The sequence below is a fragment of the Nicotiana tomentosiformis genome, chromosome 7 (genome assembly GCF_000390325.3).
Source record: "Nicotiana tomentosiformis chromosome 7, ASM39032v3, whole genome shotgun sequence".
Taxonomy (NCBI): Eukaryota; Viridiplantae; Streptophyta; class Magnoliopsida; order Solanales; family Solanaceae; genus Nicotiana; species Nicotiana tomentosiformis.
Window position 1 is genome coordinate 24,237,156 of NC_090818.1, and position 21,747 is coordinate 24,258,902.

The 21,747-nt window shown below is 36.1% G+C and overlaps 2 protein-coding genes and 1 non-coding gene across 3 annotated transcripts; all 3 read left to right on the forward strand.

Annotated features, from left to right (window-relative positions):
- The first annotated feature begins 2,540 nt into the window (after positions 1-2,540).
- LOC104115458 (callose synthase 12) lies at positions 2,541-11,596 on the forward strand. Its single transcript, XM_033661104.2, has 3 exons — positions 2,541-7,987; positions 9,375-9,446; positions 11,216-11,596. The coding sequence occupies exon 1, from the start codon at positions 2,675-2,677 to the stop codon at positions 7,979-7,981; it is 5,307 nt and encodes a 1,768-aa protein (XP_033516995.2). The 5' UTR covers positions 2,541-2,674; the 3' UTR covers positions 7,982-7,987; positions 9,375-9,446; positions 11,216-11,596.
- LOC117281242 (small nucleolar RNA J33) lies at positions 5,619-5,697 on the forward strand. The gene has a single exon (XR_004511857.1). It is a non-coding gene; the product is annotated as a small nucleolar RNA J33 (small nucleolar RNA).
- Positions 11,597-17,315: 5,719 nt separating the features above from the next.
- On the forward strand, positions 17,316-21,280 carry LOC138895361 (uncharacterized). The gene is made up of 3 exons (XM_070180043.1): positions 17,316-17,439; positions 20,302-20,486; positions 20,597-21,280. Exons 1-3 carry the CDS (start codon positions 17,316-17,318, stop codon positions 21,278-21,280), a joined length of 993 nt encoding a protein of 330 aa, XP_070036144.1.
- The last annotated feature ends 467 nt before the right edge of the window (positions 21,281-21,747 follow it).

A 21,747-nucleotide genomic window follows, 5' to 3' on the forward strand; every position in this document is an offset into this window, starting at 1 on the left:
TGTATAGTAATTGCTTGAACGAGGACTTTTAAGAATGCAAAGTAAAATAAGGTGATTCCATAACTGTACAAATAATTAATTTAGATGCATAAAGATAAAAGAAAAATGAGTTTTCATATGATTCCATTTCATCTCAATACAAGGGACCATCTAAAATTAGGAGGACTGTATTAATTATGGGCAGTTTCTGTGCAGAAGAATTTAAGAAGGCTAACATGCCTTTAAATAGTAAATACTAAATACTAAACAAAAAACCCACTCTATCTTAACTTTATTTTGCTTCTTGTAATAATTACTCGTATATACAAAAGTATAGTCCAACACAACACGTTGCTTATATAGACATGCTTTTAAGTTTACAACGGCATAGCCGATGGTTTTCTTTTTTGCAGTACTAATATTATAACTTATTATAAATAATGTATCTAACTTTATATAAAAGTATATAATAATGTATAAGAGATATTTATATATATGTTTATATAGTATATAAAATTATACATGATTTTACTATATTATACCGAAGCTGAGTTTTATTTTATACGAATTTCAATTCATGAAAAACAACACAAAATAGATCAAATCTTCACTAAATAGCTTCTAATTTTTACCACAATTCAAAAATGATACACCCAAAATAAAAGGTATCCCGGTGCACTAAGCTTCCGCTATGTGCGGACGGAGAAAGCCCGGATCACAAGAGTCTATTGTACGCAGCCTCACCATGTATTTATGTAAGAGGTTGTTTACCCGTGATCTCCTGGTCACATGATAACAACTTACTAGTTACGCTAAAACAACGAATTTAATTCACCCAATAAATAATTCAATCTATGATGATAAACATAAATATTACTCTCAAATCCGTTTTTTAACACAAATCTTCTTAAATACCATGTTAATAGGTGAAAAAAAGTTTCAAATTATACACAAAATAGGTTAAATTAGGTAAGAAAAAAGAATGTAGACTAAAAAAGGAAAGTACAGGTCAACCTTCCCCCGTAATTGTTTCTATTTTATTTGATTTTCACCGGATTAAGTAAAAGCATTATTATTAACAAAAATATAAACTATTTAATTTTCTATAATGATTTAACTTATTTCTTCTTTAAGATCCAATTCATTTGAGAATTTATTGTTTTTTAATAATGTCTTAAATGACTAAATTTGAATCTTAATGATTAATTATCTTTTGGATAGGATACTTCCCGTAGTCTTCTATCAATACAAATTGATAATTTTATATTAGTTGACGTTAAAGATATCGTAGAAATTACGATCACTTGTCATGGAAAAACTAATAAAAATCAACAGGGCAAGAAACGATAGCATGAATGTGAAATTACGAATATTTAATATATTGGCTCACCTCTCATGTTCACATCCTATTATGGCACCAAATCTGTACCTATTTCAAGTAAAATATGGCTATACTGTTGGCTTTTCAAACTTGAAATTCGACAAGTTTGAAAGCGAACTTTTTGTTTGCAATTGCATCTACTTGCAATTATAGCCTTAATTGTCTGGTTGGCTGATCTTCTTAGGAGAGGGGTAAGATTTTCGTACACACTATTTTTTCTAAACTTCATTTGTGGGAATATCTGGGTTGTCGTCGTTGTTGTTGGCCAATGTTCTAAAATCAGTTTATTTTAAAAAGTACTTTTCTCAAAAGTATTTTTAAACAAGTATCTTGGGTGAGAAGCAGTTTGTTTAACTAATTAATTTAAAAATCACTTTTGACCAATAATTAGTGTTTTGTCAAATTTTTAAAAAGTATTTCTAAGTGTATTTTTTTTATCAAAAATATTTTTGGGGAAAAACTACTTTTTTTGATTTTCAACAATGCTTTGCTTCAACTCAATATAACTTTATTTTTTTTAAAGTTTGACCAAATATCTTAACTTTAGGAAAAAAACACTTTTGACCCTCCAAAAAAAAAAACTAGGCCAAATAGACTATTAGATGTTTCTCAAATAAAATTCTAGTTTTTCAATTATTCCTAGAAAATATATGTATATTCCTTCTGAATGGGTTGAGATTTATATTAGCAAAACGATATACCATACAAGTTGCAAATGCTAGATTATTAGTACCTTCATAAAATTAAAGCAAACAGGAAAAATGTGACGTTATCCATTATTTCAGTATCTTTCAATCCTGATAAAAAATAATTTTTGCCTTTCTAATATTCCATGAATAATTAAAAGCAAAAGTTGGAATTCAATTATTCAACTTTCCCTTTGCTTTAATCTTCTTTTCCTTTTAGAGAGAGCTCAATTTCTGTGGGCTCTTCGACATTTACAAACAGTTTCACAAGTCTTGAAAATTACACACTTAAGAAATCGATATAAGGAATGTACAATTATCGTTGCACCTGGTACAATATAAGGAATTTAAAGATTAGTACTCAATTAGTATTTCTTTTTACTCATTCAAATCTTGATGTTTGAGCTGGCATTGACCGTTAAAACTTAAAAGACTTTTTGCTGCGCCTGCGAGTACTAAAACTAGACTTATATTCAAAATATTTTAAGAAACACAATTATATACCCCACGCGCAGTGCCACGCGCCACTTTCCATTTCTGGGCATTCCTTTTCCAGCTTCTTCCCCAAAACCCCCCTCTTCTCATACCCCAAAATTGAGATTTTTCTTAGATCTCTGCGAATGCGACAATGAGCCACCGGCAGCGTTCACCGCCGCCGGCGAGACAAGTCCCTATAGACGAAGAACCTTACAACATCATCCCAATCCATAACCTCTTAGCTGACCATCCTTCTCTCCGTTTCCCCGAGGTACGCGCCGCCGCTGCCGCTCTACGTTCCGTCGGCGACCTGCGTAGACCTGCATTCAGGCCTTGGAAACCTCACTATGACCTCCTTGACTGGCTCGCCCTTTTCTTCGGCTTTCAGGAATCTAACGTTCGTAACCAGCGGGAACACATTGTGCTTCACCTCGCTAATGCTCAGATGCGTCTCTCTCCGCCGCCGGACAACATTGACTCACTTGACCCCGCCGTCCTCCGTCGATTTCGCCGTCAACTCCTCAAAAACTACTCCTCCTGGTGCTCTTTCCTCGGTCTCAAATCCAACGTTTGGCTTTCCGACCGCCATAATTCCTCCGACCACCGCCGTGAGTTGCTTTATGTCTCGCTTTACCTTCTTATCTGGGGTGAGTCTGCAAATCTGCGTTTTGTTCCTGAATGTTTGAGTTATATTTTTCATAACATGGCGATGGAACTGAATAAGATATTGGAGGATTATATCGATGAGATGACTGGTAGGCCGTTTTTGCCTTCAATTTCTGGTGAGAATGCTTTTCTGGATCGGATTGTTAAGCCAATTTACGATACGATTAAAGCTGAGGCTGAGAATAGTCGGAATGGTACTGCCCCACACTCTGCGTGGCGGAACTATGATGATATTAATGAGTATTTCTGGAGTAAGAGGTGTTTTGACAAGTTGAAGTGGCCTATTGATACTGGGAGTACATTCTTTGTGACTACTAACAAGGGAAAGAAGGTGGGAAAGACGGGGTTTGTGGAGCAGAGATCATTTTTGAATTTGTATAGGAGCTTTGATAAATTATGGATCATGCTAGCATTGTTCTTGCAGGCTGCAATCATTGTAGCTTGGGAGCAGAGGGGGTATCCGTGGCAGGCGCTGGAGAGGAGGGAGGTTCAGGTGAGGGTGTTAACAGTCTTCTTCACGTGGAGTGGGATGAGGCTTTTGCAGTCACTGCTTGATGCAGGAATGCAATATAGTATCGTTTCGAGGGAGACCCCATGGCATGGGGTGAGAATGGTGTTGAAGATCGTGGTTGCAGCAGGGTGGATTTTGATTTTCGGGGTATTCTATGGGAGGATTTGGACACAGAGGAATAATGATGGGAATTGGACCAGCGCAGCTAACAAGAGAGTGGTGAATTTTCTTGAGGTTGCTTTTGTTTTTGTTGCTCCAGAACTGTTAGCTTTGGCACTCTTTATTCTGCCATGGGTCAGGAATTTTCTTGAGAACACAAACTGGAGGATATTTTACCTGTTATCATGGTGGTTCCAGAGTCGGACATTTGTGGGTCGTGGGCTTAGGGAAGGCCTTGTCGACAACATAAAGTATTCCCTCTTTTGGGTGGTAGTGCTTGCGACCAAGTTTTCCTTCAGTTACTTCCTACAGATCAAACCTATGATTGTTCCAACAAAAGCACTGTTGCGCCTCAGGGATGTGAAGTACGAATGGCATGAGTTTTTTAACAACAGCAACAGGTTCTCAGTAGGATTGCTTTGGCTTCCCGTTGTCCTGATTTATCTTATGGATATTCAGATATGGTACTCAATCTACTCTTCATTTGTTGGGGCAGCTGTTGGATTGTTTGATCACTTGGGCGAGATTCGGAACATGCCACAGTTAAGGTTGAGATTCCAATTTTTTGCAAGTGCAATTCAGTTTAATCTGATGCCAGAGGAGCAGTTGCTGAATGCCCAAGGGACTCTAAAGAGCAAGATCAAGGACGCCATCCTCCGTTTGAAACTCAGATATGGTTTTGGTCGACCATTCAAGAAGCTTGAATCAAACCAGGTAGAGGCTAACAAATTTGCCTTGATTTGGAATGAGATAATTGCAACTTTCAGAGAAGAAGATATTCTGAATGACCGTGAGGTTGAGTTGTTGGAGCTTCCACAGAACACGTGGAATGTTAGAGTGGTTCGTTGGCCATGTTTGCTTCTCTGCAATGAGGTGCTGCTTGCTCTCAGCCAGGCAAAGGAGCTGGTGGATGCTCCTGATAGGTGGCTCTGGCATAAGATCAGCAAGTATGAGTACAGGCGGTGTGCTGTTATTGAGGCTTATGACTGTACAAGGCATTTGCTGCTGGAAATTGTCAAATTGAACAGCGAGGAGCATTCTATCATAACAACCTTCTTTCAGCAGATTGATCAGTGGATTCAGCTGGAAAAGTTCACAAAATACTATAATCTGACTGCTCTGCCCCAGATCCGCGGAAAGTTGATTGCTCTTCTAGATCTCATACTCAAGCCAAAAAAGGATGTTGACAAGATTGTGAATGTTCTACAGGCCTTATATGAGGTTGCCACTCGGGATTTTCTGAAAGAGAAGATGACTGGAGATCAGCTGAGAGAGGAAGGTCTGGCTCTTCAGGCCTCTGCGACTAGATTGCTTTTTGAGAATATAGTTTCATTGCCAGATCCAGAAAATGAGACTTTTTATCGGCAGGCTCGCCGCTTGAACACTATTCTTACATCCCGGGACTCTATGAGTAATATCCCGAGAAATCTTGAGGCGAGACGTCGACTTGCCTTCTTTAGCAATTCTCTATTTATGAACATGCCACATGCTCCCCAAGTTGAGAAGATGATGGCTTTCAGTGTTTTGACGCCTTACTACAATGAAGAAGTACTGTACAATAAGGAACTACTTAGAACTGAGAATGAAGATGGGATTTCTACATTATATTACTTGCAGACTATTTATGCCGATGAGTGGGAAAATTTCTTGCAGCGAATGCGTAGAGAAGGAATGGTTGATGAGAAGAAAGAGTTATGGACAACGAAGCTGAGAGACCTTCGTCTTTGGGCATCGTACAGAGGGCAGACTCTTTCTCGCACAGTTAGGGGGATGATGTACTACTATCGAGCCCTCAAAATGCTGGCCTTTCTGGATTCTGCATCTGAGATGGATATCAGAGAAGGATCAGTGGAGCTTGGTTCTATGAGGCATGATGGTGGCATTGATGGTTTAAGCTCTGAAAGGTCTTCGTCTTCAAGGAGGTTGAGCAGAGCTGACAGTTCAGTGAGTATGTTGTTTAAAGGCCACGAGTATGGGACTGCTTTGATGAAATTCACATACGTTGTTGCTTGCCAGATATATGGTACTCAGAAGGCCAAAAAGGATCCGCATGCGGAGGAAATTTTGTATCTGATGAAAAATAATGAAGCCCTTCGTGTAGCATATGTTGATGAGGTTCCCACAGGAAGGGATGAGAAGGATTATTATTCTGTGCTTGTGAAGTATGATCAAAAGCTTGAAAGGGAAGTTGAGATCTATCGAGTTAAATTGCCTGGCCCCTTGAAGCTTGGAGAGGGAAAACCAGAAAATCAGAATCATGCCTTTATCTTTACCCGTGGTGATGCAGTTCAGACTATTGACATGAACCAAGATAACTACTTCGAGGAGGCACTGAAAATGAGGAACTTGTTGGAAGAATTCAAACGCTACTACGGTATTCGCAAGCCTTCAATTCTTGGAGTTCGGGAACATATATTTACTGGTTCTGTGTCATCCCTTGCTTGGTTCATGTCAGCTCAGGAAATGAGTTTTGTAACCCTGGGACAGCGTGTATTGGCCAACCCCCTGAAAATCCGAATGCATTATGGACATCCAGATGTCTTTGACAGGTTTTGGTTTCTAACAAGGGGAGGAATAAGCAAGGCATCCAGAGTGATCAACATCAGCGAGGACATTTTTGCTGGCTTCAACTGCACACTGCGAGGTGGCAATATCACCCACCACGAGTACATTCAAGTTGGCAAAGGAAGAGATGTTGGGTTGAACCAAATATCTATGTTTGAAGCCAAGGTTGCCAGTGGCAATGGTGAACAAGTTCTTAGCAGGGATGTCTATAGGTTGGGTCATAGGCTGGATTTCTTCAGAATGCTCTCTTTCTTTTATACAACTGTAGGATTTTTCTTCAATACAATGATGATTGTCCTCACTGTATATGCATTCTTATGGGGACGACTTTACCTTGCACTTAGTGGGGTTGAGGATTCTGTTGCTGCAGATACCACCGACAACAACAAAGCACTTGGTGCCATACTGAACCAGCAATTCATCATCCAGTTGGGTCTTTTCACTGCGTTACCAATGATAGTGGAGAATTCTCTTGAGCACGGTTTTCTTACATCTATTTGGGAGTTTCTAACAATGATGCTTCAACTTTCATCTGTATTTTACACATTCTCGATGGGAACTCGTGCTCATTACTTTGGTCGTACTATTCTTCATGGCGGTGCAAAGTACCGGGCCACTGGGCGTGGTTTTGTGGTGCAGCACAAGAGTTTTGCTGAGAATTATCGTTTATATGCTCGTAGCCATTTTGTCAAGGCAATTGAACTTGGTCTGATACTTACAGTGTATGCTTCATACAGCCCTGTTGCTAAAGGAACTTTTACATATATAGCACTGACCATCTCGAGTTGGTTCCTGGTGCTGTCATGGATTGTGGGGCCCTTTGTGTTTAATCCTTCTGGGTTTGATTGGTTAAAGACAGTGTATGATTTTGATGATTTCATGAATTGGGTATGGTACCGTGGTAGTGTTTTTGCAAAGGCAGAACAGAGCTGGGAAAAATGGTGGGACGAAGAACAGGATCATTTAAGAACAACAGGTTTGTGGGGAAAGATACTGGAAATTATCCTAGACCTTCGCTTCTTCTTTTTCCAGTATGGCATTGTATATCAGCTAGGCATTGCTGCTGGAAACAAAAGCATTGCTGTTTACTTGCTTTCATGGATTTATGTGGTGGTGGCTCTTGGCTTTTTTAACATTACAGCTTATGCTCGGGATAAATATGCTGCAAGGGAGCACATATACTTTCGACTTGTGCAGCTCCTTGTTGTAGTCTTTTTCATAGTCATAATTGTTGCTCTACTGCAGTTCACGGCTTTTAGATTTAGTGATCTCTTCATCAGCCTGTTGGCTTTCATTCCTACTGGTTGGGGTTTCATTTCAGTTGCCCAAGTGTTACGTCCCTTTTTGCAAAACACTATGATATGGGGAACTATTGTGTCTATGGCGCGGCTATATGAGATAATGTTCGGGATTATTGTCATGGTACCCGTGGCAGTACTTTCTTGGTTGCCTGGTTTCCAGCCAATGCAGACAAGGATCCTATTCAATGACGCATTTAGTAGAGGTCTGCGGATATTCCAGATTGTGACTGGAAAAAAGCCTAAGAGTGACTTGTGATTTGAGGTAAACTTTCTAACCTTTAGGCGTGCAGAAAAACGTTTTAAGTTTTACATCCTGCTGCAATCAATGTGTTTTCTGTATTTAGCATATACATGTTTTGGTGTGCAACACCACTTTTTGTTCATCATTCGTAGAGTGCCTCTCACAGTTGCTACTAAAAAGAGATTGTTTCTACTGCCATTAACAATTTTCTGATTAATGATTCTATCACGTGTACTTTCTCTTTGTTTATCCGACTTCCTATTTTTTATGCATACAGCTTGCTTGCCCAGTTGTGTGGCATGTAATTAGTCATTGAATTCTTTCATTTTATTTTCCTTTTTGCCTTTCTTTTGTTGGGGGTGCGGGGAGAGGGGGGGGGGTCAACAATAATATTCGTGGATTCATATTGAACCTGCAACTGGTTATACTTATGTACGAGGGACTTAAGTATTTTACCCAGCTCCATCCGTCTGTCTTGTTTTGATTTTATCTCGTTTTGAGCCAATTGTGGATGAAAAGCTTCAAAACTCTAAGAGTCCTGGTTAACTTGGTTCTGCTAGGAGCTGTATTCTTCTTTCATAAAACTATGGGTGCACCACTGAAAAGGCAAGGAAAAAGAAAGTACTATATGGGAACCGATCCATGTTCCTTTGGATAAATAACTCAATATTCAACCAGGTGCACAACCAGGTGCACCATTCAACTTTTTTGGAGTATGGGGGCCAACAGATAATATTAGATCAATTTTACGAAATATACACATAAAATACCTAATTTGGCGGAAAAACCATGGGTTCACGTGCACCGTAAAAACGGCCTAAATCCGCCAGAGTCTACGCATGGCAATCTTCTTAAGTTGGCCAACATACCATTGTTTCTGACCACTACTCAATTATTCCCCTTAAACAGAAACTCTTTTGTCTGTGTAGATCAACTCTTGACTAGCGTCAGAACCCTATATATGAAAATATACACCTTATTTCTCACTTTTCATAGCAAGAATATTGACATGACTCTGAATGCTATCATGTTTTAGAAGGATGCTCAACATAACTCTTGTGGGCATTGATCGTGTAGTGCTAGTTTCTAAAAGCCCATTTATATGTACAATTTATTTAGCTATATACTTATTCTTCTTATTCCATGGAAACTAGTTATCTTCTGGCTATCTATAGCTCCTAAAAAGGTCTTATTTCAACAACAACCAACAATACCCAGTCCCAAACGGCTATATGAATCCTCACTTACCACATTACTCCATCTAAATTTTTTCATGCCAATTGTATGCAAATTAAAAAAATATCATTGTTTTTGTTGCCTGTCCTGGAATTCGTGTTTTTGAGCTTTCCTCAATTTGCTGGAACTTATTTCTTGTGTAACTAGAATTCTCTTCCTTTGTCACTTTCAGGACCCATTGGAACATTTTGTATAAGTGATCCATGTACTTCATTGTCCAATATACATCTGACAACTAAGTGCGGTATGGAAACCTTCTCAACTCTTCAATTTGAATTTAAATTATGGTTCAGTTTGGTTTTCTGTGAGTTATTCAATTGTTTGTTCAATTTATCAACCATCTTGTTTAGAGCCGAATCATGAATATCTGTTACTTTTAACATTAAATATGAAGCCGACCTTTAAAAAGATGAATATAGATAACTTTGGGAGTAGTTACTTATGAGAAAGATAGCATTAGAAGTTACTCATAAATAGAGAACATTAGATTCACTTTCCGGTGAGCATTTTCAACCATCTTCGGCATGGAGTTGAACTATGGTTTAATCTGATTTCTCGTAAGCTGAATTATGCGTAAATCTGTTTTTTAGCATTAAATCTGAAGCTGACCCTTAAGTATAGATATTAAGATAAAATTAAAAGCTGCCTGTCGAATCTTGAAATATTTTGCTGCTCTTATTATTGCAAAATTTTTACTTGTTTTCCACGTTTAATAAAACTGGTCTATTAACTTAAATGCGCAGAATAGTTTACTACATTCAAGTCCATCTCAGAAGTGTTTTCACTTTATCTTTAGCCACTTTAAGATAATATAGCATATCTAATTAGCGAGGCATCAGGACCGCAATTAGAATCGCCCCAAGGGCTTTGGTCTAGGGGTAAGAGCGTGGCGCGTGATGTGTGGGTTTTGCGCTCACGGGCGCTCACGGGTTCGAACCCAGACAAAAGCCTTGTAGTTGAGAAGGGTAGAGGGGCGAGCCCATTATCCACCTAGCTTCGAATTGTGCGCCATTGGCCATCGGGGATTTCGGAGTTTAAAAAAAAGACTACAGTTAGTATCGGTATTACGGAATATTTCCTTTCCTGCCTAGATGGTATGTTTCCTTTCCTTTACTAGTCAGAAACCCAAAATTTTACTAGCCCAAAATTTTACTAGTAAAGAACAAGGGGACTAGATTCGAGTAAATAGTACTCAGACGTACCAACTATTGGCTCATTTTTCTAAAATCTTACAGTTATAGTAGGCTGAACTAGTTAAGTTGGGAGAGGATCAATCTTATCAGTTAACTTTAGGCTGACAGGTTTTTTAATGGTCTTTGGCCCTTTAACGGCATTTAAAATGTAAAAGTTTTACTACTCTAGTACAACTTCAGCCTATGTGTTCCACTGGGCCACAAATCCTTGCAACCTGGTGTGCTTTTGGTAAGTTTTTTTTGGTACCTGTGGTATCAGCGTGCAAAATTTGTACATGACACACATGTATTGTTGCTTACACGCTGTAGCGAGGGGTAACCTTTTCTTGCACATGCCGAATGCATGTAGTAACCGGGTATTAAGAAAAGTGGACCTTAGACTTTACTAAACTCCATAAGTTAGCTCATGAAGCGAGAATTGTCCAAACCATATAAAGAGACTACAACTCATGCCCTAAACTTAACACCCCTCCATGCCAGAACTGGACATTTGGAGTGTTGATAACATAATATTGGGTCCCTACATTGGGTAACTCAACATCAGGGATAGCAAGGGATACTGCAGGTTCTGACTCCTTAATAAAATAAAAATTGGACTTTGGATCTACCTCAACCCCAAGAGCTAACTCATGAGTTGAGAATTGTCCAAGATCAAATATAAGGAGACTGCACCCCATACCCACCACCTTTGGTACTCTAACAAGTAACAACGAGTGCGGAGTTGTCGTTTACTTATTTTGTTTCTCTTTTAACGCTAACCTACTTCAGATAAACCTTAATTTTGCCGAAGATACTTAAAATAGTTGCTTTGCTTTTGCAGGGATGAACATTAGTGTGAAGTAGTAGATACAGTACAGAGTTTGAGAGGCTAGGAGGTTCAATATTTTTTTTATTGTAGAGCTTGTAGTGTGAATTATACTGTGTACTTGGATTACTATTAGTTTGGTTGAAGCAGCAGACGAGTTTTCATTAAAGGTTCATCTTTTGTAATTGTTGTAATCATATGTTTTGTCATAGTAGGTGCACAGATGAGGAGCATTATCTCCGCAAAATTCATACAGTACTGATCTTTGAGTTTCTATTATGAGCAACGTGTAGTGTAGTAGCAATTTCTGCTGTATTAAGTGCATTTTTCAAAGGTGTTTGAAATATTAGATTTTTTTGTAGTTCTAATAGAAGCTATAGCCATTACTGCGTTTTATACCTAATGTCTGCTCTTTTTACTTGCCGTAATTAAGAATGAATTTCAGTTCTCTTCCCGTGGGATTTATTTTTTCGTGTGTATTAATCATTGCACCCTTTGGCAAAGGGAACTTGTGATGGCTGATTTTTGTACTTGCCCAAAAGTGTTGTCATTTTCAGTAATAACCATGCCACATGGTCCTTGGCCACTGACACCTCAAAAATCTGAATAAAATAAAATAAAAGGAATAACGTCACGTGATAAATGGGTTAAATTCAAAAATAGCTAGATTTACAAGTGATAATTGAAAAAATAGCCATAATTTCAAAAGTAATCGAAATTTAGCCATTTTTCATGTAAAGATAAATCTGAACAAAAACACTGTTCAAAATACGGAAAATATTCCAGTATAATATACTGGAGTTCGAATTTTTTACATGTGAACTTCCAGCATAATATACTGAAGTTTCAATATTATGCTGGAACTCCAGTATATTTATACTGGAATTTCATCATAATATATTGGAGTTCCAGCATAATATGTTGGAAGTAGGGGTGTACAAATCAAATCGATAACCCGCACCAACCCGAAAATCTGAGTCAACCCCGAAAAAAAACCCGACTAGTGGTTTGGTTTGACTTGGTTTGGTATTGAAAAATAAAACCCGATCATAATAGGGTTGGTTTGGTATTAACTAAAAAAAGTCAAACCGAAACCAAACCAACCCGACATTACATGTATACATATTTTATATATTGGATAAATAAAAATATTTATTAGAATGTAAGTTATAAATATTTCTTAATTTTTTTTATAATTTCTGTATTTAGCATAATATTTTAAGTTGGTTTTATAGCCCATATAAATGTTTGTTTTTGTCAGGCCCATAAAAGAATAATTGAGCCCAAACCAAAACTTAGTCCTAAAGCAAAACTAGATTAGTCCTAAAGTTGTTCTTAAACAATTAAAATCATTTTGTCTCTTCTCCAAAAGTACTAAACCCTATCGTTCCATTCCAACCTCCATTCCAAAACCCCCCAATTAGCTCAAACCCTATCAACTCTCTTTTGCTCTCATCGGTAAGGCTCTTCCCTTTCTCATTTTACATATTTTCTTTTAACTGCATACATACGCCTTACTTTTTCTCAACTAACTAAGATTTTTCTTTTTTCGATTAGCGAGTATTTTTGCAAATCTGTTGTATTCCTCCCTATTATCGAATTCATTTGTTTATTTTATTTCTCTTAGATGATAAACATGAGTATTTGACTGTTACTTAAAAAGATATTGAAACTTTTTTACTTATATTTTGAATCACTTGGTTAAATAATATGGACTATGTAAAATTAAGAGTGATGTATTTCCTACATTATTTCTTACATTGATGTATTTCAAAGGAATATAAGTTTGAAAACATGTTAGAGGAAGTCTAGAAAATTGAGCAAGTTGAAGAAGGTAATAATTTATATTCAATTGTTAATGAGTATAGTTATTTTTTATATTATTTACTATTAAATATGTTAATTGTTTCTTTTCTTTCGGAATATGCATACTCACCTTTGAGGATTAATTAGAGGGATAGTTAACTACAATTTGCTTCATGATTATTTTTGGAATCTTTACTACTTTAAGGTAATTAATTAAAAGAAATTTGGTGCATGATTTTTAATCGATTAAGAAACTTTTGTATTACATTGTTTCTTTAAGGTTCAGTTGATTTGACAGTTGGAGAAATTAGACTTTTTACAATACTTAAAGCAATTGATTTGTCCATGATACTCCAACCCGCTCTTTCTAATTATTTATCTAAGGTTCAATTGAAGTTGGACATGTAAATTTCTTTAAGCTATTATTAGCATTTTAGTGTAAAGTGAAAAATAATTTATAAAGTAGAGACCTTGGAACCATACAACCTATTGACTAGCATAGTTGAGGTCAATGCTAAAAATTAAAAACATGGTTGTTATTGGTAAAATTGTATTTAGGACTACAGAAATATTTGGAACATAAGTTTATTAGAAAAAAAATTCGAAAAACCCGAGAAAACCCGATATTGAAAAACCCGACTTTTATTGGTTTGGTTTGGTCTATAGATTTAAAAATCCGATACAATTGGTTTGGTTTGGTAATTGCAAAATCCGAACCAACCCGACCTATGTACACCCCTAGTTGGAAGTTCATACACATGTGCTCTAATCTCCAGTATATTATGCTGGAACTTTCCGTGTGCTGGAGTTCCAGCATAATATGCTGGAAGTTCATACACAAGTGCACCAATCTCTAGTATATTATGCTGGAACTTTCCGTGTTGCAGCAAAATAATGACTATTTTCAATGAACTAGTTTTAAGGTATGCGCTTTGCGCGTGTACCATATCTCGATGAGTGATTATTTTAATAAAAAAAATAGATATTCCATTAAAACTGTTTAAGATTATAAATAAAAATTTCAGCTCTAGAGTTGATAAATTTTGGTCATATATATATATATCTAACTCAATAAAGGGAGAAATTCTACTTCATAAAATTCATCGATCATCATTCCATATATTTAACTTAAACTTAATTTTATTTTTATAATTTTATCATCTCAACTTTACAAATTATCAAGCCTCCATTTAAGTTTATACAAGAATATGTAGCATTTGAAAATTTAAGAGTCTGTACCCTTATTAATAAAAATAAATAATCAATATTCAAATAGGTGTTTGAAAATATTATTAAGCTCCTGAAAATAATAAATATTGCAGGTAATTACAAAATCTGTGTTTGTAATTTAATTACCACCAATTGAGAATTCTTTACCCATTACCTTTTGGATTCCACTAAAATAAAATTCGTGAAGTGGTTGATTTATCAAAACTAAAAGCGGAAAAAATCTTAATTAATTAGTTGACTTCAAAATCTTATATAATAGTAAAGTTTATTAATTAATTATGGTATGGTTTCTCTCTCATTTTTCTTTTATTATCTTAAATATTTTCTTAGTAAACTAATCTCATTATTGAAAACCCAGTAAAAAAATAAGTAGGAAAGGGGTCCAATTTTAATATGAAATATGTTGTTACATGTAATTTGTTATTTGATAACCTGATGAAAATTAAGTTTTTTTTTTTTTTACACTATCATTGTATGAAAATTAAACTCTTAATATACATAAAAGATGAAACTTACTTGAAATTGGAGCTATCATGGTAGAATAGCCTATAGGTTACTCGAATCCCCTTCGTCGGAAAATTACACTGCATATATAAGACAAAACTCATTTTGTGCTTTTATAGATTATATTTTAAATTTACTTGACACAATCTAAAAGCATAACTCAGTAGCCAAGGGGTTTCAAAAATTTTGTGAGATTATTGGTTCATAATTTTTTAATTTTTTTTTTCTTTTTTGAACCTATTATCGAAAATCCTGCGTCTGCCATCGGATGTTAGCGTATCAAACCACTGCGGCTTTCATTCTTTTTCATTCTAAGCGTGCATGTCTCTTGTTAAAAAAAATGTTACTTAACTTTGTATGAGAATTTCATAAGATAAAAGAAGTGCTTAACTTTGTATTAGAATTTCGTAAGATAAAAGAAGCCAGGACCTTACCATGATTGACGAACCACTGGTCAATTAGCGGCAATAAAAAAAGAAACTAATAGCACGCAGAAAAGAGGACCAAGCTTGAAATTAAAAAGTCTTCATCATTATTGTAGAAATCGAATAATAGGCGATGTCCTTAAGAATTATTGGTGGAGGAAGTTAGCTTTTATATGTTGAAGTAATTAATTGCAATACGACTAAAACTTTAACTCCATATTTAGTCATAATGAAGAAAATAATAAAGAAAATTAATCGATTCTAAAGTCCTAAATATTAAGAAATTAACTTAAATTACAATTTTGTCCAAAGTAAAATTATTTTTAAAGGGTAAAAAAGGCGAAAGACATTTCGATAGGAGTTTCGTGTTTTTAATATAGTATAGATTTATAAACGTTGGCTATTTTTCAACTAACAGTTCGAAAACAATTCAAAAACTGACTAGCATGTGCTATTTTTATGATATAAATTGTAGCAGTGTTGTGCAAATCATTATTCATAAATTTGGACTAATTTATCGGGCACTTTGTTATCTTCTATATGCACATATATTGATAACTCTCTTCATTAAAAGTTTATTCAGATAAAAATGAAAATTTCTACAGCTGAAAAAATATCAAATATGAATTGACTCAACTTGCACATTTCCTGTGGCCTTTCATTTGGCCAGATGCTAAAAATTTCATTAAGTCCACGGCCAATTCTTTATGATTTCATTTTCTTCACAGGTGTCTCCACGTTAAGGGACCTTTTGTCTCGTTAGTACTTTGAACAGTTCAACAAATTTTTTTATTTGAACTTTTTTCTTTGATAGGACAGCTGGTGTCCTTTTCAACTTCAAGTTTGTACAAATATGTGGCCTTATTGAGATGAAAATATCCAATATTTAGAGACTAGAGATAATGCTGATGGCCTTTTCAACTTCACTAGTGCATCCGCCAAGTAGATTAAAAGCAACATTAATTAAAATAGAATAGAATGGTGAATTAGCTATGTCCAAGAAGGTAATTCAAATAAAGTTTGACTAAAGTCTAAAGCTAGTTAAAGTATGTCGTTGTTAAGCCTTTTGACAGCAAGGGTGACTTTGTTATAATTGATTTTTTAGTTGTTTTCTTACGTACTAAAAAGTCTACCTTTTAGGGTGTGTTTGTTATAACGGAAACGTTTTCGTGCAAAATATTTTGTAAGAAAATATTTTTTTGAAAAATAAGTAGTAATTTTATTTATTTTTTGGTGTTTGGTACGCAAATTAAGGAAAATAATTTCTCAATAGTATTCATAAATAATTTAGATGCAATAAATATGAAGCTATAAACTTTCGAACTAACAACTTTCCAAACCCACAAATTTCATAAACTTCTGAACCACTAAACTTTCGAACCCAAAAACTCTGTAATTTCTGAACACGCAAACTTCCAAACACATAAACCTCCGAACTCATAACTTTGGAACTCGTAAAATTTCAAACATGTAAAGTGAAAAATGAAAAAATCAGAACTGAAAATATATATTAAAAAAAAATGAGGACAAGGGGATGACGGGGTTGGAGTGGGTGGTTGCGCAGAAAAACAAAAAAAAATAGAAAATTAAAGTTAGAGGGGGGTTGGGGTTAGATGCGAGGGTAGGTGGAGTTTTTGAAAAATGCTTTCCTAACTTTTTCTAGGAAAATCATTTTTCTTCAATTTTAGGAAAATGTGATATCTAGAAAAATATTTTCCAAACTATTTTGTGCAATCAAAAAGTGAAAAATGGAAAAATATTTTTCGAAAAATATTTTCTGTCATACCAAACACACCCTTAATATTAATTAATAAAATCATATTAACTTTTATTATCTCTTTAATTTGTTTATTGAAAATATAACAAATACTCTGAGACTCTTTACACCGGGTAACATTAGTAAAAAGAAGTTAATTCCTTATTGATATCTAAAATAAAAATAAAAAATGTGGACCACAAAAAATGGTAAAATGGTGTGGGGTAACCACTATTTAAGGTGGTAATTATTTTTTATCCAGCAATTCTAATGTTGAGCAAAAATAGCCATTACTCTATTAAAATTAATATAAAAAGACATTTTTACCCTTTCTTCCATTTCTTTTCTTCCCAAACTCTCGCTTCTCTCTCGATTAAGGACAGTGAAAGAAAATATGGTTGAAAATGGACATGACAATGTCCGTCGGCATGGTTCAGGAAATATGAGAAGTGTTGGTATTCTTGATGCTTGTCTAATATCAGGGGTGATACATTTGGGCTGTGTCTTTTCTTCTCAAAGTTGGTAGCATACACATTTTTGTAGTGGTTGTTGTTTTGTCTTAGTCAAACAGGTATACCAATAGAGAAACTTATACCATTGGAATTTGGAGGTACAAATTCAGATTGTGGAGTTAGATGTGTCAAGGACAATTGGTCCTGAACTTAGAGTTGGAAGTTCAAAAATTAAGGACACTTGGTCCTTAACTTAGAGTTACAAGCACAGAAATTAAGGACAGGTAGTACTGAATTTCGAGTTCCAAGTTCAAAAGTTAAGGACATGTAGTCCTGAACTTAGAGTTACAAGATCAAAAGTTAAGGACAAGTAGTCCTAAACTTAAGACTTACAAGCTCATAAATTAAGAACAGCTAGTCCTGAACTTACAGTAACAAGCTCATAAGTTAAGGACACTGGTCCTAAACTTTATGAGCATAAAGGTATTTTCGTCCGGGCGGGTAAAATTTATTAAAGCAATGGCTAAAAACTAAATATATTTTAAATAGTGGCTTAAAAGTAAATACATGTCTTATTAGTGGCTAACTGTGCACTTCCCCTCAAAAATGCCACAAAATTAATTAAAATGGACGGGAGGAAGTAATATTGTTTTTACACAAGCGGATTTATTGTGACTATTGAAGACATTTAAATCAAATAATTTTATCTTTTAATCTTTCAAATTTGTTTGTACGAAACTTAGTTTATCTCTCCCTCGTTTATATTATAAAATTCAATGTTATTTTCTTCCGTGCAAGTCAAATTTTGAGAAAAATAGGTTAATTTAATCGTACATCTAATACTTTTCGGTGAGTGTGAACTCGAACATGATTATTAACCAATGAAATGAGAGAATTAAAAGAGAAGTTAAGGCAACTAAAATGTGATAATGATGCTAATTCCTACAATACTCTGTCCGGTCAAAAATAAGTGACTAATTTGTCGTGGGCACACCCATTAAGAAAATGCTAAATTTTAGACAAAAATAGCTAGTGTGACTAAACTACCCTTAATAAATATTGTAACATAATTTAATGTGAGAAGTAAAAGACTTTTTAGGGATACGTACATAAGAGTAATTTTGAAAAAATAAATTAATTTTTTCTTGATTATATAAATGGACACTTATTTTAAACCAAAATAAAAAGACAAATTGGTCACTTATTGTGGACCAAAGGGAGTAATAAGGGTCTTTCCTTCTTATTTTTTTCATTTTTTTTTTTGTGGTCATAGACACTCTTTATATCTTTCTTTAACAAATTATTCCTTAGCATATCTATATAGGGTGAAATATAATATGATACGTGGACATTTAAAGAGAGGACACGTGGAACCCAAAACAAGAATGACCGAAGACCGAACGCATCCATTCCGCTTGTCACCGGAAAGGATAATGTTCATAAAGGTGTGTTAAATACTCTACGCCCGGTAGCATTTAATAGGGAATATTCTGCAGCATTAAGAGTGATGGTCCGTGACAGAGAATTTGGCATTTATATTCACCGTTACATCTTCATCAATGACCCTCATAATTGACATTAAAGGAGGACATGATCCTAGAAGAAGCTTCCCTAGACATAACTATAAATAGTGAGCTCAGTTATCATTGTAAATGAGACGAATTTGTTGGGTAAACTCACACTCTATTCTATACAAAACTTTATACAATTTTACTTTCTTGCTTTTTTGATCTCATCATCGTTGTGCACGAAAACACTGTCCTGGAATTGTCATCTTTATTGTTTTCATCTATATTTCAAGGCTAAGTATTATCTATTTCTTTAATTATTATATTATTTCAGGATCGTTAATTAACTTGTCTAGAAATCACGTATAAATTCAACTGTACTATTTTACAGGTAAACAGTTTGGTACCGACTGTGGGGCCTAGACAACTATACAATTAAATTGATCCTTGCCTTTTTTAGTAACGCGATTTGATTATTTGTCTTAGAAAAAATTATAAAAAATGGAAGATAACATTGTTAACGACATGCACAACCCTAAAACTCGAGGGGATTAGCCTCATTTTGAGGAATCAATCAGTGACACCTGCAATGAGAAGAATGACGACATGCCAATGCATGACAGGCAGTACCCTCGACAGGCTCAGGATACAACTCTCGATTATGCTGATAAGGAACATGTCGTGGATACGATGAGGGTCCTGCGAGAACAATAGGCAATCATTCTAAGCCATCTTACGCGACTGGACCAGGTTATGACGGAACTGAAACATGCAATATCGGGGGCTTCAAATAATGCAAACACACAATATCCAATTCCTCTCGTTGTTCCCTCAAACCAAACAACATAAAGAGTCGATAACAACACTCTCAGGGGTGAAGTTGGCTCCGACGAGGCTGAGGGGAGTAGGTCCGGTGTCAACAATGAAGATGATCCGTTCAAGAATGAACTTTTTATGGTTCATGAGGAAAGTGAACGCCCGCATAGACCAAATCCCGGGCGCGCCACCATTATTGAAAGGCCCGAACACAAAGAAGTATATTCAATTACCGTACAAGCCAAGTGTTGCACCCGAACTAATCCCGAAGCGGTTCAAAATGCCTGAAATTCCAAAGTATGATAGAACTCCAGACCCACAAGAGTATATTACTACCTACACAATGGTTGTGAAAGGAAATAATTTAGCTTCTCATGAAATTGAATCTGTGTTGCTAAAGAAATTTGGAAAACCTCTCACGAGAGGAGCTCTAACGTGGTATTCATTATTACCCGAGCATTCCATAGATTCCTTCGAGATGCTCGCATAATCTTTCATTAAGGATCATGCCGTGGCCAGAAAAGTGCAAGCCCGGAAAGCCGACATATTCAGAATCGCACAGGGAGAATCTGAATTATTACGAGAGTTTGTTACTCGATTCTAGAAAGAAAGAATGTTGCTCCCGGCCGTCCGGATGAATGGGCAGCTGAAGCATTCACCAAAGGATTGAATCCAAGAAGTTCAGACACTTCTCGGAAGCTGAAGGAGAGCCTGCTTGAGTTTCAAGCAACAACTTGGGCGGATATCCACAACCGGTATGAGTCAAAGATATGGATCGAAGATGACCAGGTCAGCTCTACATCATCGGCCAAAGGACAGGAGAAAAGTAGAGAAAAATCAAAGGACGACTCCGACGCAGATAAAAGGACTTCGAGGGGCCAGTTTTGCCCTACGAGCAGACCGAAGGTCGTGGTAGAAACTTCCGGGCAGCAAAGAAGTTCATCGCTGACAGAGGGACCGATCGTGGTCGAAAAAATAGATCACTCCAGGATAAGGAGACGTTGGGATCTCGGGATGCTTCTTACCCCAAGTTATCAGAATATAACTTTAACATTAGTATAGTGGAGTTGGTGTCAGCCATGAGAAACATTAAAGATGCACGACTCTCGAGACCTATGAGATCCGATTCCATCCAGAGAGATCCCAACTTATCGTGCGAGTACCATGGGAAGAACGATCACCGGACAGGGGACTGCCGACACCTCCGAGAGGAGGTGGCAACATTATTAAAGAATGGTCACCTCAGAGAATTCTTAAGTGACCTAGCTAAGAATAATTATGATCGTAACAGAGACGACGCAGGACTTTCGAAAGTAGAAGAAGAACCCACACGCCAAAAGATCAATATGATCTTCGAGGGGAATGAGATTAACGGGGTCACCTTTTCGGCAGCAAAGAAAACGAAAGTATCAATAACTCATAGTAAAAGACTCCGGGAAGACGATATCACTTTTACGGAGGAGGACGCAAACAGATTGTCGTTACCACATAACGACGCACTAGTAATTTCTTTAAATGTATTAGATTTTAAGATTAAACGTGTTATAGTGGATCCAGGAAGTTCGGCTAATATCATACAATGAAGAGTACTGAAGCAAACTAAACTCATCGGAAGCATTATTCTGGCAACAAAGCTCATCGCTAGATTCAACCTTGCAAGTGTAACGACCTGGGGAGAGATTTTGTTGCTCACAAATGTTGAAGGAGTAATGAAAACAACTCTCTTCGAAGTAGTAGATGATGACATGGGATTCACCATTATCCTGGAAGGCCATGGTTATACGAAATGAAAGTTGTACCATCAACATATCACCAATTGCTGAAGTTTCCAATGCCCAAAGGAATCAAGCAGATAAAAGGTGATCAACCGGCAGCAAGGGAGATGAATACAACCTCAGTTTCCAGCAGCAAAGGGAAGGAATACATGGGATAGCAATTACAGGAACCAACACATATTCTCGAACTAGAAGGAGTTAGCTCGAAAACAGAAACCCTCATGTTAAAGGTTTGGTTTCAGAAGAATTTATACCCGGAATCTAAAATGCCGTCG